Source organism: Zonotrichia albicollis, chromosome 3 (genome assembly GCF_047830755.1).
Source record: "Zonotrichia albicollis isolate bZonAlb1 chromosome 3, bZonAlb1.hap1, whole genome shotgun sequence".
NCBI lineage: Eukaryota > Metazoa > Chordata > Aves > Passeriformes > Passerellidae > Zonotrichia > Zonotrichia albicollis.
Genome location: NC_133821.1, coordinates 4,928,733 through 4,954,103, shown reverse-complemented (window position 1 = coordinate 4,954,103; position 25,371 = coordinate 4,928,733). Strand labels below are relative to the sequence as shown.

The 25,371-nt window shown below is 41.2% G+C and overlaps 1 protein-coding gene across 1 annotated transcript in view; it reads right to left on the bottom strand.

Annotated features, from left to right (window-relative positions):
- The window catches only part of PKHD1 (PKHD1 ciliary IPT domain containing fibrocystin/polyductin), a 240,494-nt gene that overhangs the window by 21,789 nt on the left and 193,334 nt on the right, over window positions 1–25,371 (bottom strand). Inside the window, exon 60 of the mRNA XM_074536510.1 lies at window positions 7,444–8,449. Within this exon, the coding sequence (XP_074392611.1) occupies window positions 7,444–8,449 (1,006 nt within the window). The remainder of the gene's footprint in view (window positions 1–7,443; window positions 8,450–25,371) is intronic.

The following is a 25,371-nucleotide window of genomic DNA, read 5'->3' as shown; positions in this document are numbered from 1 at the left end:
TTGTTAGGAGAGGAAATAAATTCATGTGTGACACGAGTAAGGCAGGTTTTGTTTGACAGCACTGGGGTACCAGTGCTGGGATCAGATCTCTTTACAGTGCTTGAGGAGCATGTCAGGGACACTGCTGGATCTCCTGCATCTGTCAGGACAGTGTTAACTTCTGAGGGAGCACTGGAATAGGGAATAACTTCCCTTGAACTGATCCTCTTCATTTTTAACTGAGATGTATTAACACAAACCCTTCAGTTTCAAAGACCAAGACTGGTGTGCGGGATATGTGGCAATTTATTTCACCTTCTTCCCTTAGATGCAAAGTCCTGTGCTCCTTTTCCCAAATCTCTCCTGCCCTCTCCACCTTCCCCTTCCTCTGCTTTCTCCTGCTATCACTGCACCTTTCTTACCTCCTGCTCCTTTCCTGCAGAGGAGCCAGCTGAGTTTTGGAAAGCCATTGTCAGAGCAAGCAACCAGAGCTATATGGAGGGTAGGACTCCTAATTGCCTGAATCTTGCTATTCACAGCTGTCACCTTTGAGTGGGAATGACAAATTCTTGGATACGTTCACCATGTACACTAGATATTAACAGAAATTTAGTTTGAAATTTAAGGCTTAGAGGTGAAATGTGTCTTGGTGATAGACCCTCTTAACCCTACACTGTCAGAATGGTTCCTGCCCAGAAGAGCAGTGGTGGAAAACTGTTATTTCATTTATCTACTATTATTAGAGAGCCAGTGTGAAGATCCATGGATGGTAGTTTGGAGATTTGTTGGAAAACTTGCAAGGGAAATGCTGGCTTCACACAAGGCTCATACACGAAGGGCTGCTTTTGGTATTTTTCCCTTCAAAACCAAACAGTCTTATGGACAGACATCATATTTTGTGCTTGTTTGGAACACTCTGAATGAAAAACATTTACATTTAAGCAGCAATTCAGTTACTCTATTGACCATGGTCTTAGGTCAAAAGATACCTCCTTAGTTTTCCTTCCTTGATTTAAATATGAAGGAAAAAAAAAAGTTAAAACAGTAGATCTGGGGCCTAATCTCTACATAATTAAAGACATTTTGTGGCACCATCATCCCTGGTATGACTGGGCCTTCCTTAAATGGACAATTCAGTTTTGATGGCCAATTTCAATTCTACCAGAAGCAAAAAATTAGAAACAGACTAAAATTTCACTATTGATGAGACGGTTAAATATTCTATTGACACCAAATCCCTTCACATAAACTCTTTTTGCATCCATTGTCACCATTTTCACTGCGGGAAGATGTGTCTGAGTCTCGAAGTTCCCAATGACCACCGACCTCTTCCGGCCCATCCCACAACTAAGTTTCCCACTAGGAAAAGAATTATGAATTGACAATCAAAAATTCATATTGATTCCAAAAGTACAACTTTTGATCAGGCAGTTTTATTTGACATGACACTTTTTGTTCAACTTTTAATGCCCACTTCATACTCATGATATTTCTTATCCCATCATACCCATAAAGAACCCATTACAGAACCAGAATTTCCTCTGAAGGAAATCCCTCTAGGTTTTTCATGTGGACTTTCCGACCTTTTTACTAGACTGTAAAAGAGATGTTGGTCACCTCAACTAACCCCAAACTATTAAGTAAATAAATAAAATAAATAAATAAAATTCATAATATAATTTTGGCCGTGTGTAGAAAAAATATAGAACATAGTCTTGAATGGAAATGTGAAATGTTCTCTTTCCAGTTCTATTGCAAGGCTCTTCCAGTTCATTATCTGAGAAGGAACCTGCTTCTATTTTTAAGTGCAAATTTACCTCTCAATGCCTTATATGCTTTTGTTCCTGTGCTGTCATTGTCCATTACTATCAAGATATTCCTGACTGGTATTTACTTTTGCAACATATTTTCACAGATAGAATCATATCTTCCTGATTTGTTTTGCCAAGTTAAACAAACTCTTGACTAAATGGTTTTATGATTCTCTTCCTTATTTCTTAAAATAAACTCAGTTTCCATGACCATCTTAAATGTCCTTCCTTTTACTTGAACTGAATTTGTCCTTTTTTGTACATCAGCTGTGAGTGACTGACATATTTTACACAAGAATATGCTCTCTACACTGAATATTTAACCTAAGTCTAACTCTGTGAATATCTAACCTAAAATTAAATAAGTTTAAACTAAAGCAGATTTTAAGCTTACTTTAAGCTCCTGAGTATCATCGCTTCCACACCTTCACACACTTGAGGAGTGCAGCAAATAAAACTTTGAAATAACCTCAGGTGCTACAATATCTGCAGTTCTTGACATGGAGATTTTTAGCATCCTGCCTTTGCCTGCTCACTGGAGGAAAAACTTGTATACTTATGCAGGAAAAGAGCTGTCAAGTCTTTTTTATAAAACCCTGTGCAATTCCACAGAGCAGCCTGCCTAAAATCTTCGCAAAAGTTACCAAATCCAAGAACTTTGGTGTTAGGAGGGGCCAGAATTCATCTAGTTTGAGCTCCACTCCTGCTGCCTGCATATGTGCCACGTGATACAGGGAATTAGTTGTAATATCTCATTTAGTGCTCTGCATGGGAATTGCCATTGGAATGAGCCATTCTTTGATAATTTGTTTCCCTTTTATTCCTTGCTGTGAGCCTCAAATTTCCTGCACAAGCACCATTTTTCATATGCTACCTCAAACATAACTCTCAACAAAAACCAAATTCAGTTTGTGTCCAGTTAGAGGTCAATTAAGAAGGAGCAAAGCACCCTGAAGTAGAGTGAGGATAGGGACTAAATGGCTTCTGGACAACTGCCCAGAATTATATTCCTGATTTTGTATAAAGGCACCTGCACAAAGATACACAATATATTTATCATTGTGCTTCCTGTTCTGTCTTATTTATATTGATATTAGGAAGATTTTGCAAACCAGGGATTTCTATCTGTAAATATATCACAGTATCTATTATACACAGACATTTTACTGGAAGATAAACTGATAGACATCTCTGACTCTCCAGCTGTGCAAGACTATAGCAGTCACAGCAATCACCTCTGTCTTCTCTTGACAAATTAATGAGCCGTGCTTGAAGTGACCCTAACAAAGGAGTTAAATTAAAATCTTGTATATAAGCACTTCAAATCATAAAAGACAAGCCATATTTTTTAAAGGCTTGGCAGTGTGATATACAGACCCACTGACTACTACCTTACCACAGCAGGGTTTCCAAGGCTCCCCTTCACCCTCACTGTCCTGGGCTGCAAATGAAACTCCAGTCTGTGCTGATTAAAGATCTTTTTTTAGTTGTGGTTGGGTTACAAAACCATAAAATTATTATGGTTGGGAAAGACCTCTAATACTATTTAGTTCAGCCATTAGCTCAGCACCACTGTGTTGACCTCCAAACCATGTCCCCAAATGTCCCATTCATTCACCTCTTGAACAACTCCAGGGGTGGTGACTCCACCCCTGCCCTGGGCAGCCTGTCCCAATGCCTGACCACTCTTTCAGTCAACAATTTTTTTCCCTAATATCCAACATAAACCTCCCTTGATGGGAGTTTTTTGCAACTTGAGGCTATTTTCTCTTTTCCTGTTGCTTGTTACCTGGGAGAAGAGATCAAACTTCCCCTGGCTCCAACCTCCTTTCAGAGAGAAAAGGTCTCTCTGAAATTGAGAGTTGTTGAGAATGATAATGATGCAGGACAATTCACTGCTTTGAAAGCCCAAGGAGATGGGCCTGGCAGGAGTGCAGGTTCTGTGTATTTCTGATGGTCCAACCGGGTTTCGCATGACTCAGGTGTGAAAATATTCCCTTTTTCCTTCCACAGAAAAATACAATGGAATACTTTGTCTGACTTGTAATCCCAGCCCCATTATCTGTGCCTGTGCCAGCATGTGCTGCTTAAATGGAGACGGATAGACACTGGGGACAGTACATGTCCCAACAGGAAAACCCTGATTTCATTTCACAGGTTATCTGTGGCTTTATTGCATCGGAAATGTCAGCCATGAGTAATTCCAGAAAAGCTATGACTGATGGGGAGCAATAAATAACAGTGCAGAGGAGCCCAAGCAGCTGATCATGGGTGAGTTCTGAGCCAGTCCTATGATCTGGTGATGTGAGTGTTCTCTTCAATAAAGATCCCAGGTCTTCCCATAATTGGGACAGTGAATCCAAGGCTTTTAGCACTGCTCTTGCGTGTGTAGTAAAACAGCCTCCATCCTAGGGATCTCTCCTGATCCATGCTGCTTGGAATCTTTTCACAGAGTGTGCACAGACAGGAAGACAAAAAACAGCTGGGAGAGCAGTCCCAGCGTGGAGATGTCATTTCTGCCTGAAAAAAAGGCAGCCTTGAGGTTTCCTTGCTGGCACACAGAAGATGGTGCTTCCCTCCTTAAAATGGTCTCTTGGGATCATGTCTTGGGATCATGTAAATCATGGAATGCTTTGGGCTAGAAGGAATCCTAAAGATGATCCAGTTCCACCCCCTTCCATGGACAGGGACACCTTCCACTAGCTCAGGTTGCTCCAAGCCCCAAGCCTAGCTTAGGACACAGCCAGGGATCCAGGGACAGCTGCAGCTTCTCTGGACAACCTGTACCAGGACCCCACTACCCACTGTTAAATTTCCCACATTATTTTTCTGCTGTCCCATTTTGCAGTGTCCTTCAGTGTAACACAAACAGCCCCACTCACAACAGTGATGTTGGTTCAGCTGATCAAAAATGCAGTATATCTTCAGAATCGGTCCTGATTTAAGATCTGATCTTGCACTTAAGAATTCCTCATTGAACTTAATGCAACACCACAAAAAAAAACCAACAAAACCCCAAAACCAAAAGCACAAGAGCAAAGCAAAACAAAACAAAGCAAAACAAAACAAAGCAAAACAACCCACCCAACCCAAAAGAAAACAAAAATAATATCCTGCCCCCTAAAAAAACCAAACTCACAAACAAACAAACAAACAAAAACCACCTACAGCTGAAACCAACAAACCAAAACCAAAACAACAAAACAAAGATTCCTACAGTCACAGACCATTGTCCTCCTTCTGGCTGCTTTTCCACCACGAACCACACAAGGTCTACTAGAAAACTTAAGCATGTGAACAGAGTTTGTATCACTGGCAGACATCAGGATGGTCCATGGGTCAGCAGTAAATGGGAGAGGATGTGGTATTAATTTCAGAGGGTAATTCTTAGACAAATCCAATTTCTTTCTTGCATAGATGGAATATATGGAATATACTTATACTTGGATAATCCTCAGTAGTGCACAACATCAAAAAATAACATTATGCAATATCAAGAGAGTACACAATAAGATGGCCAAACATCAAATCCTCTGTCCCCTATTAAAAACAGATGGGATATTACCTTTTTCATATTACCCATATGCTTTTAATACAGTTTCAGGATCTGATGCTGAAATACACTGCTGTCTGCTCCCATCCCAGCCCTGCTCTTCACAGACTCCTCTGCAGACAAGGGCTGACATCTGGGCTGTGCAAATAGTGGCTGTAAGAGGCTGAAAAGAGCAAGAGAGGGACAGAGGAAGGAGGGAGAGAAAGGGCTGCTTGTTGCTGTAGAGGAGAAGGAAAAAAGACCTTAAAAAAGTGAGTCTGGTATTGAATATCAATAAAATTTAGTATGTATAAAACTGACCAAAAACTCTGCGACTGGCAGGGCTCAAAAGGGAGATCCAGGGGGAAATTATTGCAAAGCAAAAGAGTATCCTGTGTTCTTTTGTCAAAATGAGATGCAGGTCTGTTGCTGTATCTGCATGGAGATACAAATATAAAGTCACTACTGATGAAATGCATGGGAGATTTTGTGGCTGATAAATTACCAACAGAAAAGTCAAGCATAGGGGCCCACGTCATGTGGGATGTAGGACCTGGGCAAACAGAGAGAACTGGGTCTGGAAAGTCAGAACTGAAAAGGAGTTAAAGAATACAGTGAGCAAACAGAAGACCAGGAAGCTCTCTTGTTTCTGTGGGAGAATGGGCTAGTGGAATCATTGAATTGTGCCAGTAGAAAAGAGGATTTAATACCATTTAATACCATTTAATACTTTTGCATTTAGCATCAATTCCATGCAACCATAGAATACTGGGTTGGGAGAGACCTCAATGATCTTGTGGTCAAAGGTTTCTTGGAAAAATCATGGTTTTGTCAAGGTGGCTCAGCACCCTGTGCAGCTGAATCTTAAAAATGTCCAAAGCTGGGGAATATGCCAAGAAGAAAACCTTGACTTTCAGTCATGCCCACTTCCAAATAGATTCAGAAAACAGAGAAAGAAAGAAAGAAAGAAAGAAAGAAAGAAAGAAAGAAAGAAAGAAAGAAAGAAAGAAAGAAAGAAAGAAAGAAAGAAAGAAAGAAAGAAAGAAAGAAAGAAAGAAAGAAAGAAAGAAAGAAAGAAAGAAAGAAAGAAAGAAAGAAAGAAAGAAAGAAAGAAAGAAAGAGAGAAAGAAAGAAACACTTGCCAGAACCCAAATATATTTTGATTTTTTTTTTCCAAAGCAGACAGGGAGGTGCTTTGATTACTTTGAAGGTATCTGGAGGAGGAGGAGGAAAAGTCAATGCCCACTGATGTAAAAGTGGAGGAAAGAAATCAGGTTCTCTCATGGGAATCTGGAGGTAGAGGCTGACAAGAGGAAATGGGCAAGTATTTGTGACAGAAAGAACAGGAACAGGATCCAACATCTAGGCACATGTTCAGGTAGTATTGGATGTGTCCAGCTCCTGATCATCAAGACCAAATGGATTTCTGGAATTTTAGGTAAAAATAATCAACAATTAGAGTCCATACTAAGGCATCCAGGGGAAGAGTAGTGGCTTCTATCCTGCAAGCCTTAAATTTAAAAGTATATGAATAAATTTTTAGATCTTCAAGATAGTTAAGGCAGCTACTCATCTTAAATAACACATCCCTGCTGCCACATCAATTTATGAACATTCATATAAGTAATTGTTTAAAATGTAAGAGCTATGTTAGCCTGAATTAACCCAATTCTCTATAGTTTCAGGGCAGACTTCCTGGATTTCTGTTCCTCATTTAAGGCACCACTGACATCTCTGCATTCCAGAGATTCATGAGCATCAACAGAAAACAAGGTAATTGATGCTTGGGGATCCAGCTAGTACTTGGGCATAGCTTTGACATCACAGAATTATGGAATTATCTGAATTGGAAAGGATCTTAAAGGTGATTGTGTTCCATCCCCTGCCATGGGCAGGAATATCTTCCAAAAGACCAGGTTGCTCCAAGCCTTGTCCAACTCAGCCTTGGACACTTCCAGGGATGGGGCAGCCACAGCTCCTCTGGGCAAGTCATGGAAATTTTACAACATGTTTCATCATGGTTAGTCATATTTCAGTCAATGGAGAACTTAATACATCAAATAGACAAAGTACCTCGCTACACTTAAATCAGAATCTGATGATGATTCATCTGCTACTTACCTACTGTTACCTTCTCTTGGGGACAGCAAAGCAGACTGAGTCACCATTAAGGTGTCAACTGGCAAGCCAAGACCACTCTGAAGGTCTCCAGTCTGATGAGTGTTGATAATTGTTCTGGCCAAGCTCTTTAGGCTGTCACTTGTCAGCTCATTTCTTGGATGACCCGGCAGATCCCCAAGCTCAATGATCAGCACTCTGGATGGACCAGCCCCATCAGGTGGATGCAGAGCCCGGCTGCTCCCTGGTTGTGTCCCCTCTTCCTGTGGGCTGTATCTGCTCTGAAAGGCTGTGCAAAATGCCATGTTAGGGCAGTGATATCTCTTTTTGCTGGCATTGGCTGAGATTACCTGCAAAGTGCTTTCACCTCCCAGCACATTATAGACCACTCTGACTTGGTCATGACCAATCTTCAAGAAATCAGCCAATCGATGTGCTATGGTTTCCTCACTCTCTTCCCCAGCAGCCCCAGTTACAGTGAAAGCCACAAGAAGGGAAAGGCCAGCAACTATTTCCACAGGTTCCTCCTCATGGAGGAGAACATAGAGAAGGTTGTCCTCAAAGCTGAAGTAATTGGCCCCTGCCCCTGAGTTCAGTGAAAAAGAAGATGGGGTCGGAGAGACATAATTCCCTTGGATGAAAACACGGAGGCTGAGTGGTTCAGTGAAGAACATGGCAAGGGGCAGTCTGGTTGTGTTTTGGCCACTGAGAAGGTAGAGTCTGAAAGCCAGAGGTGCCAGGTCTGGGAAGCAAACTGTGGTGAGTTTGGTGGAGGGCAGAACAGAGAAGAAAGCAGAACGATGCTCTGCAGGGTGACACGAAGAATGTGAGGTGTCATCAGTGAAGGTGTCCATAAAGCTGCCAGTCATTGTAACCACTGGGAACAGTCTCTGGCTATCCACACTGGAATCCAAGTTTTCTAAGATGACAAGAGCATGATCTGTCTGTTTGCAGAAGTAGCCTTGTACTGAGGGCTTGAAGAGGCACTTACTGTCATCTCTGTAAATTCCTGGAAGAGAATAAAGGGAGATGGGGAAAAAAATTAAATGTTTCAGACATCATTTCAAAAAAAATAGGTCCTTATTTTCCCATTCGAAATTAAAAGTCACTTTGTCAGTGTTAAAATTTTACATAGTTTTAAGAGCAGCCCGGACACTGAGAGATATTAAATGGGTAGAAATTGCATCTACCTCTAGACATCCTGGAATTGAAGATTGTTGAGGACTGAAAACAAATGACAGAGAAACATCACATGCACCCACCTTGTTCTTTCTATATATAAAACTACAATATCCATTGAAAGAACATAAATTGCAAGACAGACTTTTTGTCTGACCCAGCCCTTTGTCCCTATGTCCTTGTGCCTTCTACATTTTTCCTGGTCCCAAGCCTGTAGCAGAGTGATGAATCAGGGTGTGACTGCAAGTCTTTGCAAAGATAATTTAACCCTACAAAGTGCTTTCTCATCCCACTCACGGAGACTGCACTTCAAACAGAAAACACTAGAAAGGACCAGAACATCATTAATCTACTCCAGTGGTGAACCATCTCATTTGAGTGAGAAGCTGGAAGAAACCATCAGATTCAGATACCTACAAATATAGGAGACTCTCACATGTGTTACAAATGTCCAAACTCCCACTACAGTCAGTTGAGATCTGGAATTTCAACCATTTCCTCACAGGCAGGTATCTAGATTTGTTTGGAATGTCTTGAGGTACCTGATACGAGTGACCCAGGGTCTATAGAAGACATGTGCCTTGCAAGAACACCCCACAGCACCAGAAATCACACTAAACACACATTTGTGTAACTGAAACACAGCCAATTTCCCAGCCATCTCTTCAAAGCAGTTTAAAAACAATGAAATTCACCCTAAAATACTTCTATTTAGTCATCTGGATTGCATTTTACAATCCTATAATTTTATTGACCACAGGTGGGATCTTGTCACTTCAACACAAGTGCAGAATGTCACCTGGACTTCTTTTGGTAGCTGCAACATCTGTAGGTGCAACACACAATGAATGGGAGTGCAAAACCCGCTTTAGATAACACTTTGTTCTTTCAAAACGGGGGTGAAGGTCATTACACACATCTCAAGGTTTCCCACCAAATCCCCTCCTGAGTGCCTCTGCAGACAAGTCAAGAGGATCCTTTTATGGAAGACTCTAGAGAGAAGAGATGTAATCCACACAGTCTTCTGAGTTAGAATCATAGACTCACTAAATGGTTTGGGTTGTAAGGTTGGACCTTAATTATCATCTAGTTCCAAGCCTCCTGCAAAGAATCACCTTCCACTAGACCAGGTTGCTCAGGCCCCCATCCGAACTGTCCCTGAACACTTCCAGGGATGGGGAATCCACAGTTTCTCTGGGCAGCAAATGCCTCAACATCCTCACAGAAAAGAATTTCTTTGCAATATCAAATTTATCCCCACCCCTGTTAGTTTTGTGCCATTCCCCCTTGTGCTGCCACTCCATACCTTTGTCAAAATCCTGAATGGTGCTATAAGTTTATAGTGTGCTCCATCTAACTAAATACAGGTCTACTTTAAGATGAGAGAAATTGTGCCTCAAGCTGTAACGATGAGATCACCACTGATTATAAAGAGAGAATAAAAGTAAATGGGTTCAGATTCAGGCACGAAAAACATAAACATTTCTGCCTGGAGCATCTTAGAAAAAAGATGTAGGTTTCTGTTTTTCCTTCCTCTCTTCAAAATAAAATCAAAGGAGGAACTTTCTGCTGTAGTCAGCTAGAATTCTCCTTCCCTCACCTAGCCTGCTCCTTCCTTAGTCAGCTGTGCTCACAAACATGTTGGGCAAAGCATGGCCAATGTCCAAACCAGCTCTGTGCTCCTCATTCAGCACATGGGGACATGCATTCAGTTCACATAAAAAATAAGGGACAGCAACATCCTTAAGAGTCACAAACTTCTGGATGAATAAGAGGACATTAGGGCTAAAAGACGTCACTTATCAAGGACACATTATGTGAAAATTTCTGCTAGATAAAAATAGCAGACTTCTAAAAAATAAATTAACTATGAGAAGTGTTAGATGGGCTCTGAGCAACGTGGTGCAGTGGAAGGTGTCCCGGCCTACCTGGGGATGATCTTTAAGGTTACTTCCAACCCAAGCCATTCTATCATTTCATTAAATAATTCTGGGCTCTGCCTTTAGTTGCATCTCAAAGCCAGGATCCTGTGCATTATGTATTTCCAGGGGAATCATCATGTGCAGCCCGTGGTCTGTGAACATTCCCCAGAATGAGCTCTCCCTCTGCACGTCCCTGAGGGAAGCAATGGAATTACATAAATGTTGAGCTCTGCTCAGGGAGGATGTCCAAATGAGACGGGATCTGTACAAACCCCTCTATTTTTAGACACCAGCTTACAAATTTGCTTCCCTTTTCTTGCTTTTTCCTGGGTTTTTTTTTTTTTTTTTTTTTTTTTTTTTTTTTTTTTTTGCTTTTCAGTGTAAGTATTTTGCTGTAGTGTTTTGCTGTCAGTTTGTGCTGGAGGCAAAAAAGAGAGTGAGGGACAGCTCTGTTCAGAACAGAAGTGGAAATGCTGTGCTCAGAGACACTGGAATTGTCCTGGAGCGCTGGGAGGACGCGCTGTGCCGCCAGCAGCCTGCCCACAAAGGCTGACACATCTCATCCACGGCTCTCCTGGAAACACCCCATCTCCCCCTGGTGACATTTCTCATGTCTACAAATGGGATTTGATGATATTTCATGATTTCTCAGAACTTTTCTTGGCCCCGCCTGCCTTGCAAAGGGGGCTGGCTTGGTTTCCTGCACACACTCACACCCATGCACACACACACACACACACACACACACATCACTGCTTGTCTTCTTCCAAATGGCCTTATCTGCCAGTCACAATTTCTGCAGCCTGCAATTTCGATCACTTTTAAATGAAACCCATGCTGGCCTTAGTAATCATAATGTCATTTACAATTTACCACAAAACACGTTTATTCGGTTAGTAGCACATTGGAGAAAGAGAACTCCATATGAACTCGCCACTGAAGCCCTAATCTGATTATTTCCTCATGAAAATCCAAGCAGGGGTGCTTGTAAGAGGGGGTCTGAGAAGAGAAGAAAAAAGTGAGTCCTGGCCACAGCTGACTCTGATAATCAATGAGAGCAGATAAGTGACGCGGCGTGTCACGGCCAGCAGCTAATCTGCCCCAGGGCTTTCCTCTAAAAAAGGCCAGAGTGGACAGGACTTAATAAATACTGAGTGACCACTGAATATTGAGCTGACATGTGCTATTTACATTGGTGATGAACAATAGCAGTGATAAATTCCAGAAGCATCCCCCCGCCATGGGTGAAATTGGATTACACAGGTTCTATTTGTATGTGTTTGCACACACACACGTGTGTGTGAGAGAGGGAGAAAAAAATGGGGAAAAAAGAGTCAACTATAGTCCTTAGACATGTGTGGGAAATTTGAAGGTACTCATATATTGTTGAACTTCATGCTGTTATCTTGTGTACCCAGGCAGAGGAAGGGGACATGTGTGCTTTGGGCTCATGAATTCACCTGTTTTTCCTGCTCCACACAAGAAGAGAGAGAAATGATACATGGAATGTGTGTGTGTTTGTTCACCCTCTGCAGATAATTCCTCCACCTCAGCGAGCAGACTTTGCTTTCTGCAGGTTCCACCCATCATCAAGGCAAATTTATTATTTATTTATATACATAAACACACCAGCACATATATCTAGATGAGATTTTAGCAACTCAGGTTGCTTCTAGGGCTCCTGACAAATATTAACTTTGTGTCAATATTTGTCCTTCCTGTCGTGAAATGAGGATTTTCCACCTCATTTCACATTTGAAAAGAATAATGCGCCGAGGGGGCCCTCTTTGCTTAGGGAAAAAACCTCCACCACTGCCACCATCACCACATCATATCCTTTATTTAGAAAAATGGAGAGACGTGGAAGAAGAGAAGAGCATTTTTTAAAATAGATGTTCTGACTTAAAGGCACATAGAGTCCTATACAAGTCTCCTGGCCTTTCCCTTGTTCCCCAATGCCAAATAAATAAAATAAAATAAATTCTACATTTAAAATTGAATGAAATACATCAACATTAATGATTTTCCCCTTCAGGTTAACACCACCATTTGCTTCAATAATTTTTACCCATTTCGTGATAGATTCCACAATTCATGGTACAGGGAAAAATAGACACTCTTTCTGACAAAAACAAAAGGCAATGTCAGTTTTTTATCAAAATAAAATAAATCTCCCGCAATTTTCTTTCCATCTGACTGCATTTGCCCGTCAGTTATTTCTAATTTAACTACAATTATAGCTACAAAAATATAAAAGCAAGGAGGGGAGGAAGGGGGAGGGGAGAGATAAATGGGACACTGTTTAGAAATTGCGATTCATTGGCCTTGGGCTGGCCAGCACATATCTTTGCTGAGAGGGAAATATTCATCAGCATTAACTGTTCCTTTTGACCTGCTGACATTCAAATGGGAAATAAAGGGGGAAAAAAAGGAGCCCAGGAATAGCACCTTGGAAATCCAGAAAAGGTAAATGATTCTGAGTTCAATTGCAGAGGAAGGCACAGTGGTACAAATGTTTCTTATGTGTTTGTTTACAAATGTGCTGGGTTTTGGTTCAGGCAGAGTTAATTTTCTTTGCAGTAGCTGTTTTGGGCTGTGTTTTGGATTTGTGCTGAAAATGGTGTTAACAGGACAGAGATGTTTTCATTATTGCTGAGAGGGGCTTGCACAGAATTGAAACTTTTCTACTCCTCACCCCACCAGTGAAAAGGCTGGGGGTGCACACGGATTTTGGAAGGGACACAGCCAGAACAGCTAACCCACAGAATATCCCAGACCATGTGGGTTCATGCTTAGCCTATAAAGCTGGGGTAAGAAGAAGGAAGGGGAGGACATTTGGAGTGATGGCATTTATTTTCCCAAGTCACTGCAACCTGTGATGGAGACCCACTGGAGTGGCTGAACACCTCCCTGCCCATGGGAAGTGGTGAATGGATTATTTGTTTTACTTTGCTTGCTTACACAACTTTAACTTCCCCTGTTTAAAGGTCTTTATCTCAACCCCCAGGTTTTCTCCCTTTTACACTTCCAGTTCTCTCTCCCATCCCACCAGGCCTGAGTGACTGAGGGGCTCTGTGAGGCTGAGTTGCCATCTGGGGTTAAACCATGGGAACACACACACAAATAAATATGTACTCATAGCAGGGACCATGTAAATAAAAATAGAGTGACTGCTTTAGGCTGTTAATTCTTTCTTTTAAAGAAAATTATTTTGGAAGGAAATGAGTCTCATAACATCACTCTGTGTGGGGGTTTTATTCTCTCCTGTTTATCGTTCTTCTATAAAAAACTTTGACACCCCCCCCAGCCAATTTTAGCCACATTTGTGGACTCAAAAATACTGTGTTCCTTAAAGGTTTGTAAAAGTAGGTGCCCAAGAAGAGAAAAGCCAGTTATTTGTGCTTCCTTTGAATGAGGCTCTGTCATAAAACTCTCTTCTTACACATCCTGAGATCTGCATTCACCCTTCCTTTTCACATGCAAATCCAAAGAAAAACAGGTGTAATACATGAAATATTTGCTCTTGCATTCATTGTGTGCTTTGCTATGGCCACACATATTGAAACTAATTATTCTCTTTAAAATCAAGTGTTATTTGCCACTTTCATATAGTTATACATATTTAGGTTTGCATCAACACTTCAGAGCTCCCCACGCTTCAGAGGGAAGGCACACATTACAGATGACAATATATCTGTCCCAGTCATGAACAAAAAATTACAGTTTTACAGTTCCCAGAGACTATAATAATAATAATTCATTCTTGACCTCAAAGCATCAGTTTTAAAAAGACAGACCAGCAAATCTCCGAGGTCAGAATGCTCTCCAACAGGGATCAAAAAGAGCATGGGAACCAAGCATTTGTATAGCAATGTTCACCCAAAATGCTCCTCAAGCTTTCAGTGATTTACAGGTCAGGAATCTCTTGAGTGAGAGAGATCTTTGTTGGTCTTTGTATTTGAGAGAAAACACCTAATCTGTCATAAAAACCCATGAAAAGTTAGGGAGAGAATAATAACCCAGCCAGGAGAAAATATCTTGATCCCTCTCAAAGCGGGGTGGGGTGGGTCAGTAAATCTGGAAGGGCCCTTTAGAGATCGTGCCCAGACCAGGTTGGATAAAGGGATTTTTCTTTTAATTCCACAAATCTGCTGGATTACAAGGTGCCACACTTGAAAATACTTGTGTCCAGAAGAATCAGCAGGAACTGAGCTTCTGGAGTGTTTTATACATCAAAACTTATCAAATAACCAGTGCCAACTCAGGTTCTAGTCCCTGAGGCCAGCTGGCATAGCACTTCCATAGAATTAAAGCCATGGACCCTCCAGAAGACAGTGATCACCTCCAAACTGCATTTTTGAACTGGCTCCTGACTCATGATAATTTTTGGAAAGCACACAGGAGTTATTTTGGGCATGTCTGTGTTGGCTGGGACAAAAGTGGGTTTGGAGCTGTACTCTTGGTGCAATAGGAAGCTCCTGTGTCCATACCCCAGTGCTGCTGGACTGGGTAGAGACCCATTCCTGCTACTGTCAGCGCTGGCCCAGAGCAGCTTGTGCATAATTTTACTAAATCAGAAAGACAGAATTGGGAGCGATTTTTTTCTGTATTATGATTAATGATTTGGGAACTTTAGTCATTTTAGTGATCCTGACAACACAAAGGTCCCCATAATGCTTATTTCAGGAACAAATCCAAATGCAGTGACAAAAGCGTTACCAGATATTTTATCGTGCATGCAGACAAAAATGGTTAAATAGCCTGGACTGGAGCTTTTAGATGATCTCATGAAGCAGGTAAGACAAACAAACTATTCTCACAAACCTCTTGAAGTGATTAACCACCATCCAAAAAGTTATCTCTGTGTAAGATGGGTCCTGTCTCTCAGAAAAAGACAAATAAAAATGCAAAGAGAAACATATTTTCATCCCTATTATTTCACCTTTGAAAAACATGCTGTTCCTCAAGTATCAGTTCTTTTCTAGTATCACTACCAAAGCTTTTCCCATTTTCTTCCCCTTGAAGATAATCCTGATTTCCATTAGATGTTTTTAAGAGGATTTTCCTCTTCCCTTGACCAGCAACCTCACTGACTGAAGCTTTAGTCACACCAATACCTGTGGCTTAAAATAAAGATGAGAAGCAGCAAACAGCAGAGCTTTTGCCAACACCATTCCAGTCACCATCTCTCTGGTCTAGGAATGATAAAATTACCATCACCACAACCACCTGAAAGCAGAACAGCAGCTTTGTCAGATGCCAGACCTAAAAATGAATGTGGCTGTGCCACGCACTGCTCTGAGCTGTGGATATAATGAGTTTTGAATGGGAAGTCCCGGACACAATAAATCTGTGCCATATGTGACCATTTCCTGTGTCAGTTCCTTTCTCATAACCAGTGGAGGCTTCTCCCTCCCCCTCACTTTCCCTTTCATGACCCCACACCAGGGCTCTGAAATCTTTCAGGGTTGCTTTTGGGCCCCAGGCCTTTCCACAGCAGTTGCATAAATAAATGAGTTTGACAGCAAACATCATAATGGTTACGGTAATTTGTGCTCCACACAAGTGCTTGTGCTACTCGCAGGAGAAATGGGGGAGGAAAGAGCTTTTTTTGTTACCACAAACAAAAGTATGTTCTCTGACAAGTGGTGAAAGAATTAGTCAAATAAACTTGAACTCTATTCTGACCATCGTGTTATGGATGGGGAGGTTCTCAGCTTCACTCTCCTTCCTTGGCCTGCAGTCACTGCAAAGACAAATCATCCTTTTCTTCTGCAAAAATACAGTTAGGGCATAAAATGAACTGCCTCAAAATAAAATTTTCAGGGAACTCCACTTTACTACTATTATTATTATCATTTCTTCCCAATGAGAACAGTTCTTTGGTCCTGGGAACATGTTCACAAAGAGACTGAGTGATTTTCCACTAGAAGTTGGCTAGAAGGAAAATGCCAAATACCTGCAGTTTCTGGAAGTATTTGGGTTAGAAATAAGCTTTAAAATGACAATGATTTCTGTAAGAAATAGGTTGAGAGGGCAGAACAGAAGCTTTCATTTGTTCTATTTTCTCCCTTTTTCATTGACAAATAACACATTTTGACTAAATACCAAACTTTTACTAAGTTTTTAACTTTCCCTGAGAAATTATATTTAGTCTGTGTACATTTTTTTTGTCCTGTAAACCCTATTATTAAAAGCCATTTTTCCCCATCAATGCCATTTAATAAAACATATTTCATATATCACGATTTCAGCCCAGAAAGACTGCAGACATTTCAGTTAGCATAGTAAAAGGCATAATTAGTTTATAGAACTTTTATAACAATTGTTAGGGAGGAAGGCTGGTTTCCCATATCCAATACAGAGATAACAAAATAAAAGTATTAGTATTTTAACCAGGGAGGCTTAGGTTGGAAATCTGAAGATCATCTTTCTGGTAAAAAAAAAAAAAAAATGTAAGTAGCAAGAGCTTGAAACCAATTGTTTAGGAATCTGGGAGGACTAATACAAGTGAAGGATTTTTTCAGCAGGTTATATTAATTTCTTTGGGGAACATTGCAATTACAGATTTATAGTAATTACTTTAGAGTTTTTCTTTTCTTTTCTTTTCTTTTCTTTTCTTTTCTTTTCTTTTCTTTTCTTTTCTTTTCTTTTCTTTTCTTTTCTTTTCTTTTCTTTTCTTTTCTTTTTCCTTTCCTTTCCTTTCCTTTCCTTTCCTTTCCTTTCCTTTCCTTTCCTTTCCTTTCCTTTCCTTTCCTTTCCTTTCCTTTCCTTTCCTTTCCTTTCCTTTCCTTTCCTTTCCTTTCCTTTCCTTTCCTTTCCTTTCCCCATCAAAGTTATAAAAATATGTTAAAATCTTACTTGCACCTGCCTTGGCTGGAGGTTCAGCCCAAGAGCCTGTGCTCATAACAGAAAGGTTCACAAGCACAAGAGTCCCTGTGACATTATTAGGGTGATTTTCAGCAATATTAGTCCTGTATGGGCTGTGGACTTGAATCTTAAAGCAGAAGGATTTCATTATGGGTACAGACAGCTATATTATGCCATGACATATTTATGACAATGAACAGTAATGGAGGCAAGTATTTTAAGCCTTGGGAGTCGAAATTAATCTGAGAGCACTGTGCAGAATCTGAACACCTATGAAAACATATTGCAGAGCTAAAATTTGAGACACAAAGGCTACAGTCATTATCTGAGCACATAGAAAGGATTCATCACATTAATTCTAGCTGCCTAAATGTTAAGCATCTAGTCTAAGCTAATTGTCTGGTCTAAGCTATTCATCTAGACAATAATCATTAGAAAGGGGGAGAGGAGAGGCTTTTAGAGGGTTATTCATTCCTGCTTTTCTTTGGATGGATTGTATCACTTCTGGAGGTATCTGTCTCTGCTGGCTATGTGTGGGACCCAGACATATATTTTGGACTGCAGGCCTGTCTTTAGAATCAGAGAATCACCAAATCATTAAGTTTGGAAAAGATCTCCAAGATCATCAAGTCCAACCTCTGGCCAATCACCACCTTGCCATTAAACCATAGCATTAAGTCCCAGTGCCATTGGGTAAAATGAGCACAAGCACTAATGATGATGCTAACGAGGTTTGTGGGACAGCCAGGCCAATCCATGTTCATGTTCAGAAATAAGAGGGAAATGACAGCTCTGTACACACTTCTAAGTAACCATCTTCTTCAGTTTTGAATGAGAGGAAAGAGAGAAAGGAGGGAGATGAAGTAACTACCATCAATTTAAAAATTAGAAAGAAACTCCCCTACCCCTGAGATATAAACAAGCTACAAACATGGTTTGAGAAAGACCCTGAAAAAGAACAAACTCTGCATTTGGCTTTTGTAGCTCTGGTGACCAAGCCATGGCATCCAGGTACTCCCACGTGTGCAAGGTGCAGTCACCCTGAAAACCGAGGTTCTGTCTGCTCCCGAACAGTGCAGCTCACACAGGAAACAGAGGGGGCCCTCAGCAAAATACCTTGGAATCCCTAAAATTAGACAATTTATCCAAAAAGAGTTGAGCAAAGAGAACAACTCCCTAAAAAATATTTCTAACCTCTGGAGCTAACATGGATGCAGGAACAGAACCACACTGATTTCAAACACCACTTCCAAAAAATCAAATGTGTCTATCAGCAAAATCCTAAAATACCATGCCTACAATGAATCTTGGGAGGAAAAAAAAGTAGGTCAGAAGAGATTTCCAGATGTCATATATTTCAAACTTCTACTCTGAGCAAGGCTAACTACAAAGTTACATCAGACTTTTGAGGGCTTTATCACAAATCATAGCATATCTACATTTTAGGTTTTAGGTTTCATAGGACAAAGCTCCCAGGTTAGAATATGTCCAGAGGAGCTTCCAGGACTGAAAATTACTTGGAGAATATCTGTGACCCAATGACATGTTCATTCAGAACTTAAGATAATTTCAAGATGGTTTGAAGAAGCTTTGAGGATTGCTTTGCAAATAATTTTTATACTCATGTGTGGTTATTTTAGGTAGTCCAAATCCTGGTCCTTGTCCCATCCCAAGCCTTCTGGACAGCTCTAACAGGAAAGGAGTACATTTGGAGCTGGAACATCTCTTGTGCTTTGCCAGACAGTGCGCTTCAAGTTCATATAATGCTGAATAGACAGAGTGACATGATCCTCATTGTGTAAGGTGATGCCCATGGAAAAAAATAATAAATGTATTGGTGGAGCACTGAAATCACCCACCAGTCCTGATTGCCCTGCTCTAAGTAGTAAGGATCACTTCCTTTCTATTTTATTCCAGACTTACTAGAGAGCTGTTTGAAATTTCAGACAGCCCTTGGAGTTATTTTGGCCAGGGAGTATATTTAAAACTCATTGTGCCTAATGTTGTCTTTCTACAATTGAGAAGTAATCAGGAAAGACGTGAAAATAAATAGACAAGTGAGAGGCAAAATGAAATATGAAGTGGCTAGAAAGGAGTCTGCTCTCTAATGTATTTTTTCAGCTTATTATTGTAAAAGCCCAGAGCAAAAGAGTAGCTTTGAAGAGTCTTTTGTTAATAGTGGAGAGGTTGTCTTTATATTTTCCTTAACTTTTTTATTTATTAACCATGCTGCACAGGGTACTTCCATAAGTGATGGCCAAGTTTCAGGTTTCAGGGACTTGTTTAGTCTGAAAACATCCCCAGCTGCAATGGGAAGCAGAAAAGAGAAGTAACAACCCATCACATGGTGTTGGAAGGAAGCAAAACCGAAGCCCATTTGTTCTCTGCTTTTCCCTGTAATTTCTGGTGGTTGAGCTTGCAGAGGTTTGGATGTCCCTGTTTGGATGGTTAAAATGCATTCCCAGCACGCCACTTCCTCAGGTGGTCGAGCTGATGACAGCATGAGGCCAATGTAAAACAGCTGATGTCTTGACCCTATCTGACAATAAAATTACAGAGCTGCATTCCTAAACCAGGCAATCCTCCAGATCATTGTGGAAAATAGAAAATAAATGTTATTGAGGGCACTTACCCTATGCTCAAACCCTAAATGATGACAGTTGATAACATTTTTGAGACTCTTGGTGTTGGGGCACTACGTGTTTATTTATCGTTGCTGTCATTATGGGGCTAAGTATAAAAATATTCAATTTCTTCAAGACCTCATCAAGGCTGTCAGGTCAGAAAATATTATCTGTGCACAGGAAACCAGAGACGTGCATTGCGCAGATTTTCTTCTTTGAGATTTTTTAGAGTTTTAGTTTACCAGGAAAAAAAATTTAAAAAAGCACCGATACAGTGTTAGATAGGCAGAACAATTCAGCATTCTCCAAGGCTTCTTAACTCAGGCATCCTGCTGGAACTTAAAGGATGCCCTTCATGTATAATAGTTTACATTATCTAACTTTTATGAAGAGAATTGTCAGCAAGGACAATTTTGGTCTGGCTTTTATTTGGTATAACACCTGCATTGCCAGACACACCCATCAGACAAGCCCAAGCACGGTTTTTACTTGTTTGTTCCATGCCATCAGAAATATCAGGGCACATTTAATTTTCTTGACACACCAGTTGCAAAGCTCAGTTGAAAAGCTGTCAGCAAGAATCTCCACAAGAATTTCTGCTGGTTTGGGCCATCAGGGAGTGTCTTTCAGTGCCATGAAGAGTCAAGATGCTTTGGAGAGCCTTCAAAGAGCCCATCTGGCAGGGTTTGTTCTGTTTTCCCAAGTCTCATGTGGCAGTCACAGGGGACAGCAGGCTGTGTTTGTATCCCACTAGGATGGAAAGGCTCATTCCACAGTCAGAGTACACAAAGTATTCATAACTAAGTACCAAGGCTAATCCAGCAGGTGGAAAACTGGTGCAAGCCATTTTCAAACCTGCATTGCCTTATCAAGACAATCTGGGCTACTACCACTCTCCATGAAAGCCACGGAAATTCTCTTTACATGTAATTCCCCTTTCCAACTCAAATCCTTCCCAAAAGGGTGGTACTTTATATCAAGCATGTGTTGTCAGTTGTCAAAAATGGATTCACATTTTCTTGCATGGTTTGTTTCTCTGGGGTCACAAAATGGTAAATATTTCTGGCAACACTACAGACAGTAACCTGATCATCCAGCCAGAAGGATGTTCTGTGGGAAGCATCCCTGTGCTGCCAAGGACATTGAGGAGAGGAGGAATATAAGGGAATCTTGACTTTTTTGTTTTCCATTTCATTCTCCATGTCTCACAGGGAGCAGGAGCTCAGACAGAGAGGCCTCAGAAGTAGAGGTCTGAATTTAATAAAGCTGTCTGGGGGGAGGGAGCAGGGGAGAGAAGATCACGGAGATAAGAGAGAAAGGAAGGCAGGAAAAGAAAGGACATTACAGCTGGCTGGTGATGGCTCTGCCCTTTCAGACTCAAGTGGGGGGAAGTGAAATATTTGTTTAAGAGGCTGGACACCAGGTCATTATGGAAAGAATGGGAAATAATTAAAAAAAAAAATTTGTGGTTTGGACATATATTTCCATGCCACTGTAATGAAGATAGGCCAAAGGCAAGGGAAGGCAAGGATAATGGCAAGATGCTGCAAGGTAATTAATAGGACTGCTGGATTTCATCACAGTTTTGAGGATTATTGAAATGACCCTTTAAATTCAGTGCAGCTACACTTACAGTATGCAAGTTAGACCCCTCTTTAGGAGAATAAATTCTTTCAAATTGACAATTCCACAGATTAGCAAATCCATGGGGTCTCTTTGCTTCCCCACTTCTGCAACCTTTCTCCTGCTTCACCTGGAATAATAAAAATTAATTGAGGGGAGCAGGGAGGAGGAGGAAGCTCATCTTATCCCCACTGACACAGCCTTCTCCATCAAGGTACCGAGTTGACTTTCTTAAAGAGAAAAATAGCAAATACACTGCCAAAGCTCCCATCTAGGGGTGTTTTTTTTTTTTCTTTTCCACAAGATTCTGTTTGTTAGAAAAACCAAAAAAAAGACACCAGAGGGAAAATAAATGCAGATACATTTTTAATGCATGCATTTAATTTTCAGAACATGGTGGGCACTTCAGTGCCGGTGCTGGGACTGCAAGGAAGAATTTATCTAATCAGTCCTCCGTGTCCCTGCTTCATTGACATAATGTGGTCCTGCCGATTAAAGCACTCCAATCTCTGCCTTTTCCTTCTCTTTCATACTAAAATTATTGATGTGCTTTGTACAATGTGTAATTGCCATTATTGTATATGTGCCTGGAGCATGTGCAGGGCTGAAATTGAAATAAATAAGCAAACAAAAATCACACGATAGCGAGTCTCTGATGGTATGGTGGGGGTTGGTGCCGTGGTATCACAAGCTGAAAATAGGATTTCATACTGCTGTGACTGGTTTTGATAAAGTGAGATTTGATAAGACTGGAAGAAAGGCTGCTGTGATCCTCCAGCCTGACCTCTTCCTTTCTTACAGCACAGACCCCCAGTAAACACCCAAATCAAAGTGCCTCTTTTAGCATTCAGGGTCTGAGCCTCACCATCCAGGGATTTCACCAGAGCAGCCCTGATTTGCATCACCTGAGGATCTTGCCCAGATCACACACACACTTTTGCTCCATCTCTTTCTCTCCCTCTCATGGACACGCAGTAGTTTTGTTCTTTACATTTAATTTATGCAAGCAAGGCGCAGAATACATTTCAGTAACACCAATTAGATACGCACTAATTTCTTCTCTGTGAAATAGCAGTAAGTAATTAATCAGAATTTTGATCACAACTCAGTTGGCAATTCTAATTGCACTTGTCATTTCCACAGCAAATACAGAATCATTATCTTTTTCGCCAAGTCCTCTCTTCCTAATCATCCAGGGGTGCTAGAAGCAAAACATTTCCAAGAACTAGATATTGTCTCTATCAACCAGCAGCCTTAATACCTTTGGACTGAGGGTTAGAGGGTTCAGTCCATGGCTGTGTTTTATTTCAAGCTTCATCATAATTTTAAAGGGAATAGCTGGTGGCAGGCTGGCTGCTTGCCTGGGGCAGGTGGGGGGATTCTGCCTCATGAAATTATGAGGAAGGATAAAAGCTAGCAGCTCACTCCATTAAAAACCTTCTGGGAGAGCTCTGGAGATGCCTGACCTTTGCAGGAGCATCCAGCAGGCATCCCAGGGACATGTGGACGTTGATCAGGTCTGTGGCACCACAGCCCACGCGACATCTCGGAGGCACCACATCCATGTCCCACCTCCAGGCACTTCCAGCCACCCCAGGAGCAAACAGGATGATCAGGGGCGATCAATGCCCCGTGTTTCACCAAAGCAGTGCTTCCATGGCTGTTTAGAGATCATCCTGATCGTTTGTGCAAGCTGACAGTGCCAGTCTGGAGTGAGAACAGGTTGAGATTATCTGCCTGGATGTTGCTGTGGCTGGGGGGGCTGTGGAGGTAGGACTCCCCTTTGCTATGCTGCAAAAAGCTGTCAGTGAGATCCTCCTCAGATGGCTTAGAGGAAGGAAGAGAGCAGGAAGAGAAAGGGAGATTTACCTTTTAGGAGCTGAGCCCTACAGAGACCTACACCAGATCCAACCTCCAATTCCAGCATGGCAATTCACCTCCTCTTCCTGCTGGAAATAAGGGTTTCCAAGGACCTGATGCAGTCCAGTTTAATTATCAGATTCTTCATATAATTCAAGCCCAGGTAGTTAATATTTTCCCAGGTAATACCAAATCTTACACAGTAACTTTGGGAACAACCACTAAAACTGAGATCTCAATTCTGTCAACTTAATAACAAGTGAAAAAACGTTTAAGAGAAGTATAAAGGCACTTTACACAAGAAGTCTCTGCACAGAATATGTTGTGAACCAGGATAGTTCTGGCTCTACCCTTACATACAATTTGAGCAAGCAGCACCAATGGAAATTGGCAATTAGAAGGCTGCCCAAGCATCTCCTGCACTCTCCACGTTTTTCACCTCCCTGCTCTAAGCAGAAGAAATCACTGAAAGAACTGGAAGGCATCACTCAGCCCTGTCCTTTACTTCCTCAGAGTTTATTTTGCCAATGCTCTTACTTTTATTCCATATTTGAGAGATCAATAAGAAGGATTTGAAGGGAACAGTAACCTCTCAGTCCTACTCACAGTGACCAAACTTCTCCCATAGAAGGGGCAATAACTCTCAACATCAGTGATGCCAGTGTGGACTGAGGAGGATGAGAATACCTCAGAGCTTAGCTATGAATATGGAAGCCAGGAACAATGTCTGAGATCTTGCTGGGCTGAATTTCTCTCATAACAGACAGAAAAAACCCAGCATAAATATCTGAACTGCCAAGGAGACTTTTCTTTGTCTGGGAATGGGGTAGGGATGGCATGTTAAACATGCTGTCCATGATGAAAAGTGTCAAAAGCTTGAATCATACATTTTCCACTTTCTGGGACACAGTGGGCCGCAGACATTTTCCATTAGTCTTTAACAGAGGTACACTGAGGCTATGTCCACACTTATGAGGGTTTCTGCCTTAGACCTAGTACTCAATCACAAATATTTTACATTCTTAGAGCAATATTTGGCATGTTTTTTTGTCTAGATCAGCTAGCACTGACCAAAACTGTGTCTAGGAACTGTCTGAGGCTTCATGTGATTTGTGACCATCCCAGTTTGAATGCAACCAATCTGGTCTGGAGCGAAAGGGATTTTAATTATTTTATAAATGGCCACACTAAGAGTTGGCCATGGGCAGAGATACCTTCCACTAGACCAGTTTGCTCAAAACCCCATCCAACCTGACCTGGAACACTTCAGGGATGAGGATATGTTCAATTTCAAGACACATAGAAGCATGGGAGGCATTGATAGAGCTAAAAATTAGGTTGCTACCATCAGATTTGTCTTTACCAGCTCTCCATACTCAGAGTCAGCAATGACTTTGCTGACTACCTAACTATAGATGAGATACCCTAAAAGGCAAAAAAGAAGAGAAACTATTCAAAAAACCTAACACATAAACTGCACAAGAGAAAGGATGACTTTTAATTCACTATAGTCAAAGTTGCTTAATCACCTCAGAATTGGAAAATGAAAAAGAAACAGCAGCTCTTGGAACCTGAGCATCTTTGAAGACTGAGTGAACCCACACAGCACAGATTTATGAAGACAGCAGATCACACCCCAGATTAGTTACAGCAGCCAAAAGGGAAAAATAAGATCTTTAAAACCAGAGGCAGTGGGATAAAATCAGACTAGTGAAAAAAAGATAGCTTCAACACAAATATTTAAGTAATGGATGGTCCTGAAGAGACATTCTGGCTACATCTTCACCAGTAAATTAATTGTGCCCAGGAATATTCCCAGACATCGAGGCCAGCTCAAATGATCTGGTTGCATT